The 17769-nt window shown below is 37.3% G+C and overlaps 1 protein-coding gene across 1 annotated transcript in view; it reads right to left on the bottom strand.

Annotated features, from left to right (window-relative positions):
- LOC116513065 (kelch-like protein 2) overlaps positions 1-17769 on the bottom strand; it is a 40618-nt gene extending 22849 nt beyond the window's left edge. The window contains 4 exon segments of the mRNA XM_032223858.1: positions 7057-7178; positions 9771-9877; positions 13459-13584; positions 17399-17769. Of these exon segments, the coding sequence (XP_032079749.1) occupies positions 7057-7178; positions 9771-9877; positions 13459-13584; positions 17399-17427 (384 nt within the window). The 5' untranslated portion in view covers positions 17428-17769.

Genomic DNA, 17769 nt, shown 5'->3' with positions numbered 1-17769 from the left:
TCACAAGAGTGTGTTTGTGTGAGGCAAAGTGTGGGTGGGGTATGGAGTAGGAGGTTATAAATGGGTGTGGTGCAAGTTGGGGATGGTATGAAAGTGGCCAGTATAGCATGAGTGAAGAGAGGCTGAAAAGGAGCGTCTGGATGAGGACTGATACCACCCCGTGACCTGGACTTTTCTCAGGAGCCAGTAGGGAAGGTTGAAAATGGCAATCACATGATTGTGGGGTCCTACAACAGGTCATAAGTGTGGACCAGTTGCCAAACGCCCAGATCACAATCACATGACCATGGGAATGGGAATGCTGGAACTCTGAGGTCTGGTTGTAATCACCATTTGTTCAGCACCTTGAACATTCATTGAATGAATGGCCGTAAGTCAAGAACTACCTGTAGTTCTTTCTCTTCCTGCAAGATCAATTCCAGTTGATATTGGCTAAACAAGGAATGCCTACCTTTGTAAGGTGCATTACGGCTTGACGCTTTCTCTACACTTTTTAAGATCTACAGGAAATTACTTAATGAGATAATCCACCATTTTGGGGTTCAATATATTAGGACTCCAGTCCAGCTAAGTGAGGCTGTCAAAGCTCTGCCCCAGAGCTTGGAGGCTGCATGGGCAGAATTGACTCTGACTGAATCCAACCAAGGCTAAGTGGTTCTGGATATTAAGGGCACCTGGGACTTGAAATATTCCATCTTTAGCATGTGATGGGATTGTACTTCCCTATTTCAGGATACTGCACAAAGTTGCAGAATGTGGAAATTTTCTTGGACTTAATACTTCTGCTCAATGAATAGCAATCATTACTCAGTACACTAATCCACGTAGAACCCACGGATGGGAACAAGACTGCAAGTACAAAATATTACACTACTCAGTAGAGTTAGAAATCCCCCTGTGATGCAGTAAGCAGCAGGTCATTTATTTCTGGATTCACTCTTAATCTTCCTAAAACTCACTAGCAAAACTATGAAAAAGGAAAGCACAAGGAATGCGAAAGCTTCAACTCTACATTTACACATAAAGAGTTTTCACTTTGACTACAGGTAGTCCTCAACTTATGACTACAATTGAGCCCAAAATTTCTGTTGTTAAGTGAAAAATTTGTTAAGTGAGTTTCGTCCCATTTTATAACTTTTCTTGTCACATTGGTTAAGTGAACCACTGTAGTTGTTAAATTAGTAACACAGTTGTTAAAGGAATCTGGTTCCCCCATTGATTTTGCTTGGGAGGTGGTCGCAAAAGGGGATCCCATGACTCTGGGACACTGCAACAGTCATGTGAGTCAGTTGTCAAGCATCCAAATGTAAATCGTGTGACCAGGGGGATGCTAGAACAGTCATAAGTGTGAAAAATGGTTGTCACATTTTTCAGTGCTGTTGTAACTTCAGTCACTAAACAAAATCTTGTTAGTCAAGTACCTGTATGTAGCTAACATCTATCTCTTAAATAGAGCAGCATGTCAAGTTAAACTTCCCTAGACTGCCAGGATTCCAGGTTCTAGAACGCCTTTGGAATTCTGATAATTGCTATCTCTACACATCTAGGGATTACCATGGCTCAGACAACTGTTGTATATAATATTGATACTCTTGAGAGATCAGAAAAAGGTTGAAACAGCATAGATTAAACAATTTAAATGGCAATTTAAGGATTTTTGTAGTAAGCGACCGGCAACATCTTTCAGTAAAAGCTTCTGTTATGACTACACTCTATTTTTTTTAGTAGCTTAATAGCCTTACCAAAGCTAGGCAAAGGATTCAAAATATGTTAGCACACCTCCTTATCCCCGAGGTGATAAAACATCACATCCCTTTGAAGACTTTTATATCTGCTGCAAATGCAAATGCTGAGACATATGGTTTACAGGTAGTAATTGGTTAATGATAGCAGTTGGCACTGGAATTGCTATAGGCAAGTGATGTGGTCAGAAAGTGCAATGTCATGAGACTGTGCTATTTAGCAATGCCTATTCTGACAGATGCCCAGTGGTGGGTTCCGACTGGAACAGCCGTACCGGGCCATACTGGTAGTAGCCAGGAGCAGCTGTCAGCGTACCGGTACAGTGGCTCGTTTGGCCCACCTGTCCACCAGCGTTCTATACCTGTTTTTAAAGCAACTGGCCAATTGCACATGAGCGCACAGTGTGCGGTGCCTGCACGAGCTCCGATAAGAAGCTGCGTGTCGCAGGGGTGGTGGAGTGTGCATCCATGTGCAGCGCACGTGCACAAACAGGACGTGCGCCCCCATGAGCAGCGTACTGGTAGCGACGTGGAGAGGAACCCACCACTGCAGATGCCATCATTAAATGAGGACTTCATGTGACTGAGGTTTCCCATGTTCTGCCAGCTTCTTTGACTTTGCTTGTCGGAAAGCTTCCTGGGAAGGTCACAAATTGCAACCACACAACTTCATGGATGCCGCAATGACTGGAACTCAAAGGACCAGGACTTGTTCAGTGGCATCAAAAATCTGAATGGTTCCTGAATGAATGGTTGTTAAGTGAGGATCACCTGTGACAAGATTTCAGTCATATTTCTTTCTTGTAGGGTAGTGGAACTAAAGAAGAAATCACATTTCATAGCAATTTTTAATAGGGTCTCATAGCACAGTAGAGTTGCAGTGTGATTTTAACAACCATTTTTGTTTCAAATGCATTTTGTTGATATAATCATGCAACAATTAATCATGGTGAACATAAAGGAACCATAGTTCACTGATCATTTAGCATGTGTTTCTTGCAAGGTTTGATCTCTGACACTTTGAATTAACCAGGCAAAAGGAGGATGTTGTGGAATATCAGCTGCTGGCAAAGTTCCTTCTGCAACCTGTTTTACTCTGGTCAAAGTGAATAAAGAAATTTATACATCGCCACATACCTTCCCTTATTAGCTTCATCTTGAATTTCCAAGACCGGTAGTTCTGGTTTGTCAAATTCACAAACGAAAACTTCGTTTCAGCTGTGTTACTGGCCATTAGCTTTTATTCTGTTGCAGTCTTCTTTCTGTTGCTTTATTTTGCACTTATTTTCTGTAGCTGGATATGACTGGCTTGCTCTGTGCTGAACTTTATATTTCTCCTCTAATCTGGTCTTATAGTGGAATTATACTGAGTAAATATCTGGTTTATCTGGGCTGAAGCTGGCTTAATCTGGGTCCATAACTTATTAGAAATTCTGTTTTATTATATAGAAATGGTAGCTGTGGATTATTATACAGTCATACCAATTGGCAACAGAAGATGGTTATATAGCCATACAGATCAAATAAAGTGTACAGTGTACAGTCACCATGGGTTTTGATGCTTAATGGTTTCAACTGTCACAGGAAACATAAAGAAACTATAGATTATAACTATAGATACAAACTAAACACTGCCGTCTACTGGCTGAATAATTCTGAACTTGTTGCAATACAAAATACATTCTAACATGTATTCCAACCAGGGGTGGGTTCCTGCCAATTCTAACCTCTTCTATAGAAGAGGTTCCACAAATCTACTGTGCCATTTAGAACTGGTTTCAGCTCCCTCCCCCTGCCTGTCCACACCACACTTGCCCCACCCACCTTTCAGTAATTGGCTGGCTCACCAATCGCCCCGCCTGCCTCTTAGAATCCTATCTAAACCTTAAAGTCTTAAAGCTGTCAAGTTTGAACATCCCTGGCGTTTTTTTTCTAAAGGGTTAGAGGTGCGAGGGTCTTGTAACTTGACAGCTTTAAGACTTGGACACTTCAATGCCAGAGTTCCTGAGCCAACATTTTGGTTGCTAAGCAAGAGCGTTGTTAAGTGAGTTTCACCACATTTTACAAGTTGGCCACGCCCACCCAGTCACATAACTGCCAAGCCACTCCCACCCGGCCACATGGCTGGCAAGCCACTCCCACCCGGTCACATGGCTGGCAAGCAACTCCCACAAAGCAGGCCACACCTACAGAAAAGGTTCTAAAAATTTTTTGAAACCCACCACTGATTCCAACATTCTATAATCCCCCAGGACTTGAAATGGACATCTAACATTGGAAACATCATTTTCAAAAGCACAACAAAGAATATTCTTCTTGCGTCAACTCAGAAAGCTCAGACTGCCCAAGAAGGTGCTGATACAGTACTGCAGAGGAATTATTGAATATGTTATTTGCACTTCTATAACTGTCTGGTTTGGTACAGCAACAAAACAAGACAGGTACAGATAGATATAATTAGGACTGCAAAAAATAAAAAAAAACAATTGCAACCATCCTGATTTCCATTGAGGATCTGTATACTACATGAGTCAGAAAGAGAGCTAAGGAAATATCTATGGACCCCTCACATCCTGGACATAAACGGTTTCAGTTCTCCCTTCAGGATGCCACTATAGGGCATTACATACTAGACAGAAAGACAGTTCCCCTCACCCCATGCCATCACTCTGCTAAATATCTAATTTCCACAGCACTAAGCACATTTACCCATGTGGTAGGGCTGTTTTACTATTATCCTTCTCATCTTTCTTTCTCCTATTGATATCTTATATAACTTTGTTGTTTGTATCTACACTAAGAGTTTATGCACAAGAAAAAGGTGTCCAATCATATTTGGCCAATAAAGAATATTTAGTTTAGGAGGCAATGTCAAACCTCAGTAAACTCTTACATTAGGAACCATCTACATGGGTTGCATTCCAAATAACATCTACTTGCCTCAACTAATGTAAAATAAAAAATTCCAAAAATAATTAAAACCTTGCAGTAACTGAACTTGAGCGACAACTGTTCTTCAAAGATACTCAAGCCAATTATCAACAGCACTCGACATATCTAATTGCTGACAACCAGAAACACATTAGACAAAATACATGCAGTGTGATCAAAGTTCTAAAAAACAAAATGAATTGTCAAGAGTGAACCTTTGGCAGGCTACATGCTTCTTTGTTTCAACTTTTTGTTAGCATAACCTCTATGATTCTGCTGAAGAACTTGAGAGCCTAAAACCTTTTCAAGGACATCGTAACGTGTGTGGAACAGAAGCAGATAGTTCCCATAATAAAGGGAACTTGTTTATATGGACTGTGTGAAGTTGGGGGTTTGGCTAGGGAAATTATTGTTTAATTCTATAAACCAGTATTTGTAACCTCAGAGTTAGTTTTGCTTCGACACTACCACGCAGTGTATCCAATAAACAATAAGATTTTCGTAACTGGAATGAACCTGGAATTTTATTTAGATTCTTGAGCTGGATGTTGACATTAATATTGTTCTAAAAAATTTCTTACTTTAGATTTTGTTTTGGCATCTGTTGTCATGAAAGCATATGGCAAAAAATTAAGCCAAAATTGCTATGTTGTTTGTCAAACCCAACTCCCATTAGAATAGTAATACAAAGTTGATATAAGATTTTCTCCTTTATATTTTACCACAATATGCATTGTGCTTTTGATTTTTAAGTTGGTGGTAACTGTGAAATTATCATTTTGCAATGTATTATTTGTTCTATACTAAAATTAGTGTTTTATTTGATTAGCAACTTTTTCCTGCAAGGGTTCTGGTTGCGAAGATCTTGATTTCATTTTAAACTCTTGCTAAATAATATAGTATTTTAAAATTTACTTGAGTTCTACCACTCATACATTTTTCTCTGTAACTATAATTTCCCTTGAATGAACATATTTTTATGAGCATCTTAAAGATCCAGCTATTAATTTCCTTTCCTGAATATATATAACTTGACAGTTCTCACAGAGGCTGTGGAAGACAGCATCCTCTACTGTGTTGATTTTAACAGACTATACACCGAGTAATATTTGGAATATGCACCTTATATGCCTTTACTTTGATTCTATGGGAAGAAAGGACTTGGATGAGGTTCTATCATTATATTGGGTGTGGTTTTCAAAAGTTGTTAACAGGTAATTTTAATGTGATAAAAATGAGACATTTTAAAATATGCAATTTCAGAGTACTCAAAAAATAAATTTCAAATGGAACTAAATTACATTTTATTTTTACCTGTTACCACTCACCAGTTTTTCAACTGTAGGACATAGCTGTCAAAGGTGAATTATGGCTTTGGTCTAGAAAAATTATGCAGCCTGGTCATAGATTTTATTACCTTGTTTTAGTTACTGACAACTCCTAAACATATTAACTATTACTTAAAATATGATTTCCCCCCCCAATTGATTGCTTAACCAACATGATTGTGTCCATTCCATTCTTTAAATTAAATCTGCCTAGCAATTTAAATGTTTTCTATGGCAAAAGAGAAATTGTGCTGAGGACTCATGATTAAGGACATACTTTTCTACAGTCAATTAAATTTAGAACCTTTTGGGCGCAATGATAAAAAATAAATAATAGGCACAGTAATATATTTTTTTCTGGTTTCACAAAGGATGCATAAGTGTGCACATAAATGTACCGTTTATTTATTTACTACAATATAAAATGTGTCCACTTTTGCACAAGGAAATTCTGTTATTGTAGATATAGGTATAGTCTTAAATGAAAATAGATTAATATATATTCTTCAAACAATGGATTTGTTTAACAAGAGCCAAGGTGGCACAGTGGTTAAATGCAGCACTGCAGGCTACTGCTAGATCAGCAGGTCAGCGGTTCAAATCTCACCGGCTCAGGGTTGACTCAGCCTTCCATCCTTCCGAGGTGGGTAAAATGAGGACCCAGATTGTTGGGGGCAATATGCTGACTCTCTGTAAACCGCTTAGAGAGGCCTAAAAGGCCTATGAAGCGGTATATAAGTCTACTGCTATTGCTATTGCTATTTTCCAGGGTTTCTAACCCTAATCTTTTCTGTTACGTTTGCTTGATACAATTAAGTGTATTTTGTCAAGGACTGTAAAACTCAGCAGGTCTTTTTAAAATGCAAGTACACGCAAGATGCTTATTGATTATTTTATGCTACAATAGGACAAGAAGACAACAGAAATATTGTTAAAAAGTGCACATTTTTCAGTCATATGCTAAGAAATAAATATTACCTTCGCCAGAACCACAAAGAACAGGTTTGTCCCGCCCTAGGTGTTTTATGATCAATAAATATAATCATCTCACTTACCTGTACATTTTCTTCTGTAACTGTAATTTCCCCTGTGTAAATATATTCAATGATCATCTTGAGGGTCCAACCATCAACTTCTTTGATTCGAACTTTCTTTGCTTGACTTTCACTCATTTCACCTGCAAAACAAATTTAATTCAAACATTGGCAAGTAGAATAAACATGCTACAAAGAGATATTATAATGGAGGGGAAAAATGTAATTCCACAGTAATAAAACAGGATATGGCAATATAATACCACCTATGGGTATCAAAGTATCAGCCACGAGGTACTGAATGCTTTTCAGAATTTTTGACATCTTCCATAATTTCTAATTTTGTACAACCATAATTCAAAAGTACCAGGGACCAAAAAGGAAACTCTTTCTTTTCTTGAGGAAGAGAAATAAGCTGATTCTCCAGCATTATCCTACAAGGATAAACAATCTCAAAATTGAAATACTAAATAAATCTGGAATTAAAAAGCAGTAATCAAACTTAATTTACAACTTTTTCAAATTACATAAATATTTTGAATGGGTATGTTTCACTATTGTTCATAACTTGATTACTTGGAAGCTTAAGCACTGAGTTGGACATACATATTTATTTTATATTATGATATGTATGTATGTATGTATTTATCAATCAATAAATCATATGGCATATCATACATGGACTAGCATGGTTGCCATGTGTTTTGAAAGCCAGGAAAATCTAGAGTAGTCTGGCTCCCAGCAACTGCTAGTTGTGATATATGATATATGATTCCATACAGTATATGAAAAAAACAGATTTTAATAAATAGTAGAATGTATACCAATTTGGTCAATTCATTTTATATGTAAAGTGATTTTTTTTTAAAAAGATCAAAATAAGTTGCAAGCATTAATTGAGAGCATTAATAGCATCAGCATTTTGATTTATTGTAATATAAAATAATTTCATCTCTTTGCAAATGTAAAAAGACACATTTTCAATTCGTGAAGATTGGAATAGGACTACCTGTACTGCCAGAATGAATGTTTAGAAAAGAGAATTTAAAGCAAATCTCAGCTCTGAGGAGCATTTCTGATTTATATCCAAAATCTATTGGTTAACAATGGAAAATGCCTGTAATATCTAATGCGTTAAAAAAACAGCTTGAACTTCAAGCAATAATAAGGGAAACAAATCTAACAGATTCCTAACAAACCTAGCAGACAACTTTGTTTCCCAAAAGGTAGAGAAGTGAACAAGGGGATCGGCCATTTTGGACTTAATTCCCACTAACAGAAAGGAAATGATAGAAGGTGATAAAGCTACAGGAACCTTGGGGGCAAGCGATCATGCAATAGTGGAATTCAACATTACACAAAAACAAAAAGTAGAACAAAGTCAAACTACAGTCACTCTCTTTAAGAGAGTGAATTTCAATAAACTTAGAGAGAGCTTGGGAAAGATTCCATGGATGAGAATCCTCAAGAGGAAAACAACTGCAGGGAGTTCTGTGGAAAAGCGGAGCCATTGTTTGTAGATATTTTAACATTTGTCGATAAGAGAGGTGAGATCACCCAAGCAGTTTTTCCTTATGGTTGCCCCTCATGAAATAACTATAAGATAACAGTTTCTGGAAAAGGTATAATTGGGAGACTGGGGGATTTGCCATAATTACTCCAGCTGCAAACAGCTTTTTTTCAAAAGGACACCAAGTTTGTTCACTTCCTTTGCTAATAACCTTTGAATGTTGTCTATTAATTTTCAAAGAAGAGTGACAAGGCTAGAAATATGGGTGAATGCAAACCTTAATATAAAAATATGAAGATCTATTTTTATAATCCTTAAGACCTTTAAAAACAAAGAGCAAAACACAAAACAAAATAGAAATAAGGGCTCATAAAATGTTTAAACGTTGGATTTTGAATATCAAGGCTTCAAAAATATTGTTAAAGAATGCATGTTTGTGGGGTGAAATGCTTTTCAGATTTAGGACATAGCAAGAGAAACTTATTATGGTATTTGGAGACATCTTTGAGGAATGCGATTTTCATAAACAATCTGATTCAATTATATCAGCTATGTTTTGTCATCTCAGAAACAATCTGTTGCCAGAAGAAAACGTTACAGAACAAGATATGCAGCAAAATCTATCTAAGAAAAATATGAAGGAATCTCTGAATAAGACTGTGTCATGAGATAGAAAGCAAAACAACTATATGGAAAAGTCTTAACTTTTAAAGAAAAAGATAAAAATGATAGTTCGAGAGAGCAATTGGAATAATTTCATTTTGTTGGATTCTCACGAGAGATTGATTAAAGTACTGAAGAAATTTGCAATAAGAACTAATAACTAATAAGGACTACGTCGGTTTATTTGATCAGAGATAAAATGGAACATGTTGTCATTATATGTGGCTTTCTTTGGATTTCCTGGTATCTTAACTAAAAAATGTGATATTTTTCAGCTGCAGTATTTCAGCTTTTTAGATCAGCAGTTTATAGAATACATTTTACCAACTAATGGTAACACCAAGGGTAACAGTACTAGCAAGAATACAGCTTCCAAAGTGCAGCTTTTACTTCTAGGAATCAGCTTCAAGAATAAAATTTACTTATTAAAGTGTTTTAAATACACTGCATATTTACATACAGCACAGTAGCATTCTGAGGAAATAGCCATTATGCTTATGCCTTTCAAAATTGGCTGAGATAGTTCAATTGCAAGAGACAAGAAGAAGAAAAAAAAAGGTACCTGTAAACATTGCAAGGAAATATGGACTACAAGCTGCTAATACAACTCGATGAGCTGCAATTTCCATGTCTTCAGCAACTATTGTCACATCACATAATAGGTTTTGACTATTAAGAAAAACAAAACAAAAATCATTTTAGACAACAGGAAAGATAATCATTTCCTTTGTTAGTTAGCTATTGTGCATATTCACCAAGTTTAATAAAATAAGCAATTGATAATCAATATTCAGGTTCTTATCATTCTTCTTGTTAGTAGGACTATTGATCTTTTTTTTTTTTTTACTAAGGAAAGACCCTGCAATTATTTACAAAAAACCTGATGTAAAGACAAAGTTTAAGTGCTATCAAAATTCACTTCAGGTTTGGACCCCCCTTTTTCTGTGCAATCTCCATTAGGTTTAGGAACCCATGTTAGAAAGATTAAAATTTAACAATTAAAAGAGGAACATTATTTCTTGCCCAGTCTTATCCCTGATAAAAATAATTTCTTTTAATCATAAAAGGTAAATGTTCCCCTCGCACATATATGCTAGTCATTCCCAACTCTAGGGGGCAGTGCTCATCTCCGTTTCAAAGCCAAACAGACAGCACTGTCAGAAAATGTCTTCATGGTCATGTGGCCATGTCCCCTTCCCACCAAAGATGGTTCCTATTTTTCTACTTGCATTTTTACATGCTTTCGAACTTCTAGGTTGGCAGAAGCTGGGATAAGTAATGGGAGCTAACTCCATTATGCGGCACGAGGGATTCGAACAGCCAAACTGTTGACCTTTCTGATCTTTTAATCATAGGACGGTTGAATAAATTTGTTTAGCATTATCAACAATAGTAGAAAGCTTGAGAACCTTGCTTCTGTATACAATTCCCTCCCTTACATACTATTTTGACTTAATAAGATTACTTTGCCACGTACGTACAGTAAATATGTAAGAACAAAAACAAAGACTTTTTCCAGAAATTAAGCAGAGTTTATTCTTTAAGTCCATGATTAGAAACTTGAATTATAATCTACAATATCTGTAACAAACAGCCACATGGAAATTGTAGTTCAATACTCTAAATAAAGAGTACAGTTTTCTCCACCAATAAAAGCTTCCTTTTGAAATTCTGCTATTTCAAGAGTTTGTGCTTCCTTGAACAGGGAAGAGAGGCTGGACCTTACATTTACAGTATCCAAAAAGGAGGTTTACAATTTCATAGAAAACTTTTACTCCTTGATAATATACACTTACTCTTGAAACAATGCAATGCCAGGCCCATTAAGAAAGCCAATTTGCAACAAAATGTTAGGTTGTGAAATCATTTTGCTTAACATCATTTTTCTAATCATGTTCATTAGGAAGTAACTCAAAGAATTAGGGTTATTGATGTGATCAAAACTTGTTATGACTGAATAATAATCAAAAATGAAGTTAAACAGAAAATAGCTAAAATTTAGTTTGGTTTCTAATTGTAAAGCATAAATGGATATTCCATTCAGTATAATGAACAAATAAGACAGCTCCAGAACAGAGTATTTCACCACTGTATTCTAAATAGTTTTGTGGAAGTAAATCTCTTCAGGATTTTGTACAAGTCCACATCTATTAACTTTGATGAACAGAAGTTCTTGGTATTATGTTTTCAAAAAAGTTATTAAAGACTGGTCATGCCTCTGTCGGAGTCTGAAGACAGAAGATGAGCTGGCACAAGAAGTGACAGCAAGTGAAGGGCATCTCCATTGGCCTTGGGGGAAACTGGGGAAAGGCAGTCAGTCCAGACAAGGCTTTTCGGAATTAGTAAGACCTGCAGGCAGGGAGGCAGGATGAACAGGAGAGACAGAGCTCAGACGAGGAGCAAGAACCATCCCCTCCTGATGCAAGAGCTCGGAGAGCGCAGAGAAGGCGTGAGCAGTACAGACAGAGCAGGGTACTCGTGAGGAGAGTGCCCCGCCCATCTTCACCAGGCACACCTGGGGAATGAGACTTAAGGAGACCCTATGGGGAGGGGCATTTGTCGGGAACAAATGCCTAGTTCCTGAAGTGTTGTGTACCGAAGTTTGAACTTTCCAAGTGTCTTTGCATTCCTTTTGGCGTTCTGGACTACTTACCTGGATCTTTTGCTTCCTTAACTCCTTGATTTGTTCTTGTTTTACCAAATACATTTGGGATTTATTGCTGTGCAGCCTTAGTGCAGACAGCGCTGGGCTGGACTAACTGCAGTCAGAGGCTGCTTAAGGTTTGTGTGGGGTTTTTTTCTCACTCTGCTCTGCTCAGAAATGTGGGAGCATTTGGGGAGATTTGGAGCAATTAAAGGGTGGTTTGAACTGCCAGCTCTGTGCCATGCCCTGGGTCATCACAAGATTACAATAAAAAGAATAAAAGCTAAATAAATTAAAAATATTAAAAATGTGGAAAAAAAAGAAGTCGCTTTCCTCTTCATTCCATCAAGTACATAACTTAAGTACAATGATTTGTGTAGTTTACTTGCAAGGAGCAGCTGTATGGAACCACACTGGCTATTTCAAAGATCCAGAATGAATTTCAACAGCCAGGATTCCGCATCCCTCTCTAATCTCCACTGCAACACCATCCTGCTACAAAACTGATGCCTATCTCACCATGTCTTTCACACAGAAGGTGCAATGTTAATTGGAGCCATTATTCTAATTTTTCAGAGAACCAAGTTGGAAGAATAGCATAAATCCCATGTACATTTAACTAGTCAAGATCCAAGCACTCCAAGATTTTCATCCAATGCTCTAGTTCCCTCTGAATAGGCTGAGTTGAATTTTCAAAAATCTAGACCAGAATGCCCAATACATTTTTAGAACAAACACTGGACAACAATTTTCAAACAATTTGCTTTCTGAAAAACGTTTTGTGATTATGATATATATCATACGGGTGTGTACTTTATGCTATACTGCTCATACTTAGGTTTCCCTTCTCAGATATCCACAGCAATACAGGTGAATCTGGTGGCCAGATCTCAACATATCAAAGCTATCAGCTTATCAATCATTAGGAAGGATTGCTAAAATAAATGGCATAAGAAAAAAATGACTATATTTCTTTAATCATATGCCAAAATAAGTGAAAGAGTGGGGGCAGAGGAGATATGAGAGACACAACGCCTATATTGTTCAAGTTATGAAATCACAGGACAGTGAAGAAAAAGTAGGGGACCTAACCCAAAACAGCAGCAACATCAAAGCAGTGAACAGGAGCACAATTAGTGGAGTTATGACCCAATAGTGGTCCAGTAGTATTTTACCACTTTGTCCCTAAAGAAGAGACACCACACTAAAAGAAGAAAATCCTATCCTTAAAACCTAAGCCCCAAGGCACATATGTTATCCTCACAGGAATGCTTTCATAAAAAAGATAATTTTTCAGGTGTGGGGGAATGATATGACATCCTTAATACACATCATATAACCACTATTAGCATTTGAAAACAGATTTGTCATTAATAAAGAGCTGAAATTTTCTGCTGCCCAGAAAAGTTGTATTAAGCAGCTCAAGTTTCCCCTTCAAAATCTTATTGACCAGCTCTGGAGGAAAAAAAAACAACAATTATATAAAATGCAATGTCCAGACCAGCATCTTATTTAAATAATGCAATATCATATTCAACATTGTATTCCAATAAGAGTAAAATCTGGAAAACTACCAAAGACACTGTCTGCTTTTCAAGAACAATACCTTCTTAATTCATTCAAAACTTTAAAAGCTTTTATGATGTGCCAAGGATTCACTGTAGCAGGACAGCGTTTTTCAGTATTATCATCTTTCAAATCCAGAGGTTTCTGCTGGCATACTTTGGCACATCTGAAAAAGAAAAAATATTTCTTAACCATGAGAGTTTGCAACCAACTTAATTACTAATGCTAAACTGATTAGTTTATTTGTGCTTTTATTGTTCCACAATATCATTGTTATATAGCCTTATAAGTTGCTTTAGAGTCCTTGACTGAAGTGACACAAAAGCTTGTAATATTTACATTCACTTACAGTTCTGCAACTCAGCCAAGTAAAATGTGCTTTTAGTTTTGACTTGACTATGCTTTTAAGCTTTGGGATGAACAACCCAACTCCCAAGTGAAATTCAAACTAGGAAAAGCCCTAAATTTAAACATCCACAATAATTAAGTCATTGATAAGAGGCTGAAGTAGCTACAATTAAACACACATTGAAACACACTAAATGGAAGTTAGTGCTAACAGCATACAGGTGAAGCATCATTTGTCATTGCAAAGCTTATTAAAATAGCTTATTTATCAAATGGTTTCTGTAAATGAAACTATTAAGGAAAGAACTTTCCCAACTTGATGTATTCTATGTATTCAACTGTATCTTTCAGAATAGTCAGTTCACATGATCATTGGCCATCGGCATGATGGGAAATACTGGAAATTTTAATTCAACATGCCTGAAAGTCATGGGCTTGGTGAAGATGCGATTAGAGCAAAAAGCTCAAAAACATGATGCCCAAATTTGAGACATAAAACAAAAAAAATCTCACAAAATAAACAATATCTTTGTATCTTATTAAAATATGTAGTTTCCCCATATATTGGCCTTACATCTCTTCTTAAAATAATTCCATGGTTTTTTAAATGAAAACTAAAGCATAATTGGCAACCAATTCTCTATAAACTCACTATTCTGGCCTGATAAACAAATCAACATTTACAGATTCTTTTTTTAAATAGCCAGCATTTTATCCTACTGATCCTATGTTCAGAATGAGCAAATTCCTTAAAATGAGACTAGAACTAATACTAGAAGACAGCAACTACACATGTAACTAGTGGGCATGAGAAACATGCAAGAGCTTTACACAATTAGTTATGGGATTGCACTTTGCTGCACCTCCAGTTCGATAATGCCGAGATACTGCACTAGACTGCCCAAGGTTCTAATACAGAAGTACTATTCTTTCATAATTCTCCAAACATGTTGATTATCCTAAACGTAAAAGATTGATATTATCATATATCACTACCTTTCACAGAAGACACTACCAAAAAAACAAACACTGGGACTGTTTTATCCCAGTTTAACATTTAATTTCAAATGTAATTTTCATAAACCCTTTCAGCTTTCCTGGGAACCAAACTTGGACAGAGTCTTAAAATAAAAAATGAAGATCACAACTTTATTTTTTTGCTAGTACAGGTGAAACTCAAAAAATTAGAATATGTGCAAAAGTTCATTTATTTCAGTAATGCATCTTAAAAGGTGAAACTAATATATGAGCTAGACTCATTACATGCAAAGCAAGATTGTTCAAGCCGTGATTTGTCATAATTGTGATGATTATTGCTTACAGCTCATGAAAACCCCAAATCCACAATCTCAGAAAATTAAAATATTGTGAAAAGGTGCAATATTCTAGGCTCAAAGTGTCCTGCTCTAATCAGCTAATTAAGCCATAACACCTGCAAAGGGTTCCTAACCCTTTAAATGGTCTTTCAGTTTGGTTTAGTAGGAATCACAATCATGGGATAGACTGCTGACCTGACAGTTGTGCAGAAAACCATCATTGACACCCTCCATAAGGAGGGAAAGCCTCAAAAGGTAATTGCAAAAGAAGTTGGATGTTCCCAAAGTGCTGTATCAAAGCACATTAATAGAAAGTTATGTGGCAGGGAAAAGTGTGGAAGAAAAAGGTGCACAAGCAGCAGGGATGACCGCAGCCTGGAGAGGATTGTCAGGAAAAGGCCATTCAAAAGTGTTGGGGACTTTCACAAGGAGTGGACTGAGGCTGGAGTCAGTGCATCAAGAGCCATCACACACAGATGGATCCTGGACATGGGCTTCAAATGTCGTATTCCTCTTGTCAAGCCACTCCTGAACAACAAACAACATCAGAAGCATTCCCTTCAAGTGAGAAAGGAGTGTCAGCATCTCCTTTCTCTACCTGTCACTGAAATGACCAGAACAATCCCTATTTTTTCCCAAGCTTAATGCTATTAAAGTGCCTATTATTCTAGTGTCACTGGTCATATGCTCCATATCTTATTGGAGTTACAATCTAATCTATTTGAGGAAAACCATGCTAGGGAAGGTTTTCCTAAACTTTTATAAAATTCATGTCATACCTGAAGCCAATAGAAAATGTGATTAGAATCAGAGGAAAAAAATAGTTTTGGAAAGGATTCCATGTAGGAAAAAAATATGACTATTTTATGCTCAATTTATGTCATAAAAATTATATAGCAGCAGAACAGTTACATGCAACTGGAAGACAAATTTGGAAGATTGTAGTAAAATATTTATATGTTCAAAATTTGTTTTTTTAAAGTACTGGAGTCTACAATAACTTTAATATATTGCCTCTAAAATGACACATCTTAAATAAGCAGCATTTGCAACAATAAAATATTTAAAAACAGCTTCAGGTTCACCAAATCATTTAACACTTGGACAAATAAGGCAAATTAGGTCAGGTGCTTAAATTTTAATAAGCATCTTAAAGAATTCTAATAAGAATCTGAAAGTATAAGTTAAGGTGCCATCACGTGGAAATTCTTTTCCTTGCCATCCTCATCCAGTAACTGTTGGCACAGACACCAAGAGAAAGCTTACTTTAAAAAAACTAAGTTAAAAGTAACATTACATGTACATGACTAAAGAGTTCTTTAGTCATGCATCTCCACTTTTTTCTAGAACTTTCTTAAAATTGAAAACTTTCCATGCAGAACTATTCACCTTCACTCTATTTAAAAGAATGGAAACACATCAGGTACTTTTGGCTTATTCGGCCACTGTAATCATTATTATTGGACAAAACCAAGAATGACAGATATTCCAGAGTAAATGTTAGCATTCCAACTGTCATTATTTGTTATTCAAATTGTGACTAGAATGAAAAAGTATTTTTCTCCATGCAAAGAAAGTAGTGAACAAGGATTAATCAGCATTCTCCGGAACCTTCTTTTGTCAGCGAGTCTCTGTTGACCCTCAAAAACTTAAGATTGCTTAGCACAAGGATAACCAAAGTAAAAACACCCTACCTAAAAGTTGCTCTTACTTAAACTACGTTGACAACTTTGGTTGGAGCAATCAAAATCTTCAACTAAGCCACAACTCACACAGAAGCTGTTTGGAATTTCAAGGCCCTGTTTTGGAATACAGTATATGAAATGTGAAAGAAGTATCCTGACCGTATGTTCTGTGGTTTTCTAACTTCAAGCCAACCACAGACAAACCCTAAAGATAACGGGGCTGGAAACAGCCCTTCCAGGCAGAGGGACTAAATTAGCCATCCCCAGAAACGAGCTGTTGTTTTTACCATAGCTGCCCTAAAATATGAAATGCCCTTTGTAAATGTTCAGAATACGGTTGAATTATTGGGACGTAGGTTCCAATAACAAACGCGATATTCCAGTTTGGCAATAGGAACAAGGCCTGTTCGAAGATAATGATTTTCTGCAAATGGGGCAATTCTCTCCAGAAACCTTACATTAGGAGAGTGCAAGGTCCACATTCACTTATCTAGGAGTCCTCTTCAATTGAGAGTCCTCGGGGTGCTCAGGACTTCAACACCCACCACTTGCAGCCAGCTGGGGGGGGGGGGGAGCGATGGGCGTTGAATCTAACACATCCGGAAGAGATCAAACGGGGGCCGAGACTCACCCCAGCGGTTGCAGCAGCGGCATTTCCATCGCGGCTCCTCCGCTCGGGCTGCTCCCTCCGAAAAACGCAAGCACCGAACGCCGGCGCCAGCACCATTCCAACCGCAAACGCTGGGACTCTCCCGGCAGAAAGCCCAGGGAGCGGCAAGACTTTCCTGGATTCAATCAGCCCAGCCTCTCCGTAGAATGCAGCCCCGGCGCAACCGATGATAGTTTCCTTCCTCCGCTCAAACGGAGCCAAATGTTAGCACCTACTCACGCCTCGCGGTCTCCTCCAGGCTGCCAAACCTCTATTTCCGGGGTCTGGACGGGCTTAACCTAATTTATCCTCTTCACCGAAGAATGTGACGTCAACACGTAACTTGGCGGGGG

This window comes from Thamnophis elegans, chromosome 9 (genome assembly GCF_009769535.1).
Source record: "Thamnophis elegans isolate rThaEle1 chromosome 9, rThaEle1.pri, whole genome shotgun sequence".
NCBI classification, from domain to species: Eukaryota; Metazoa; Chordata; class Lepidosauria; order Squamata; family Colubridae; genus Thamnophis; species Thamnophis elegans.
Note: the sequence above shows the minus strand (reverse complement) of the source record. Positions and strands in the feature narration are given on the sequence as shown.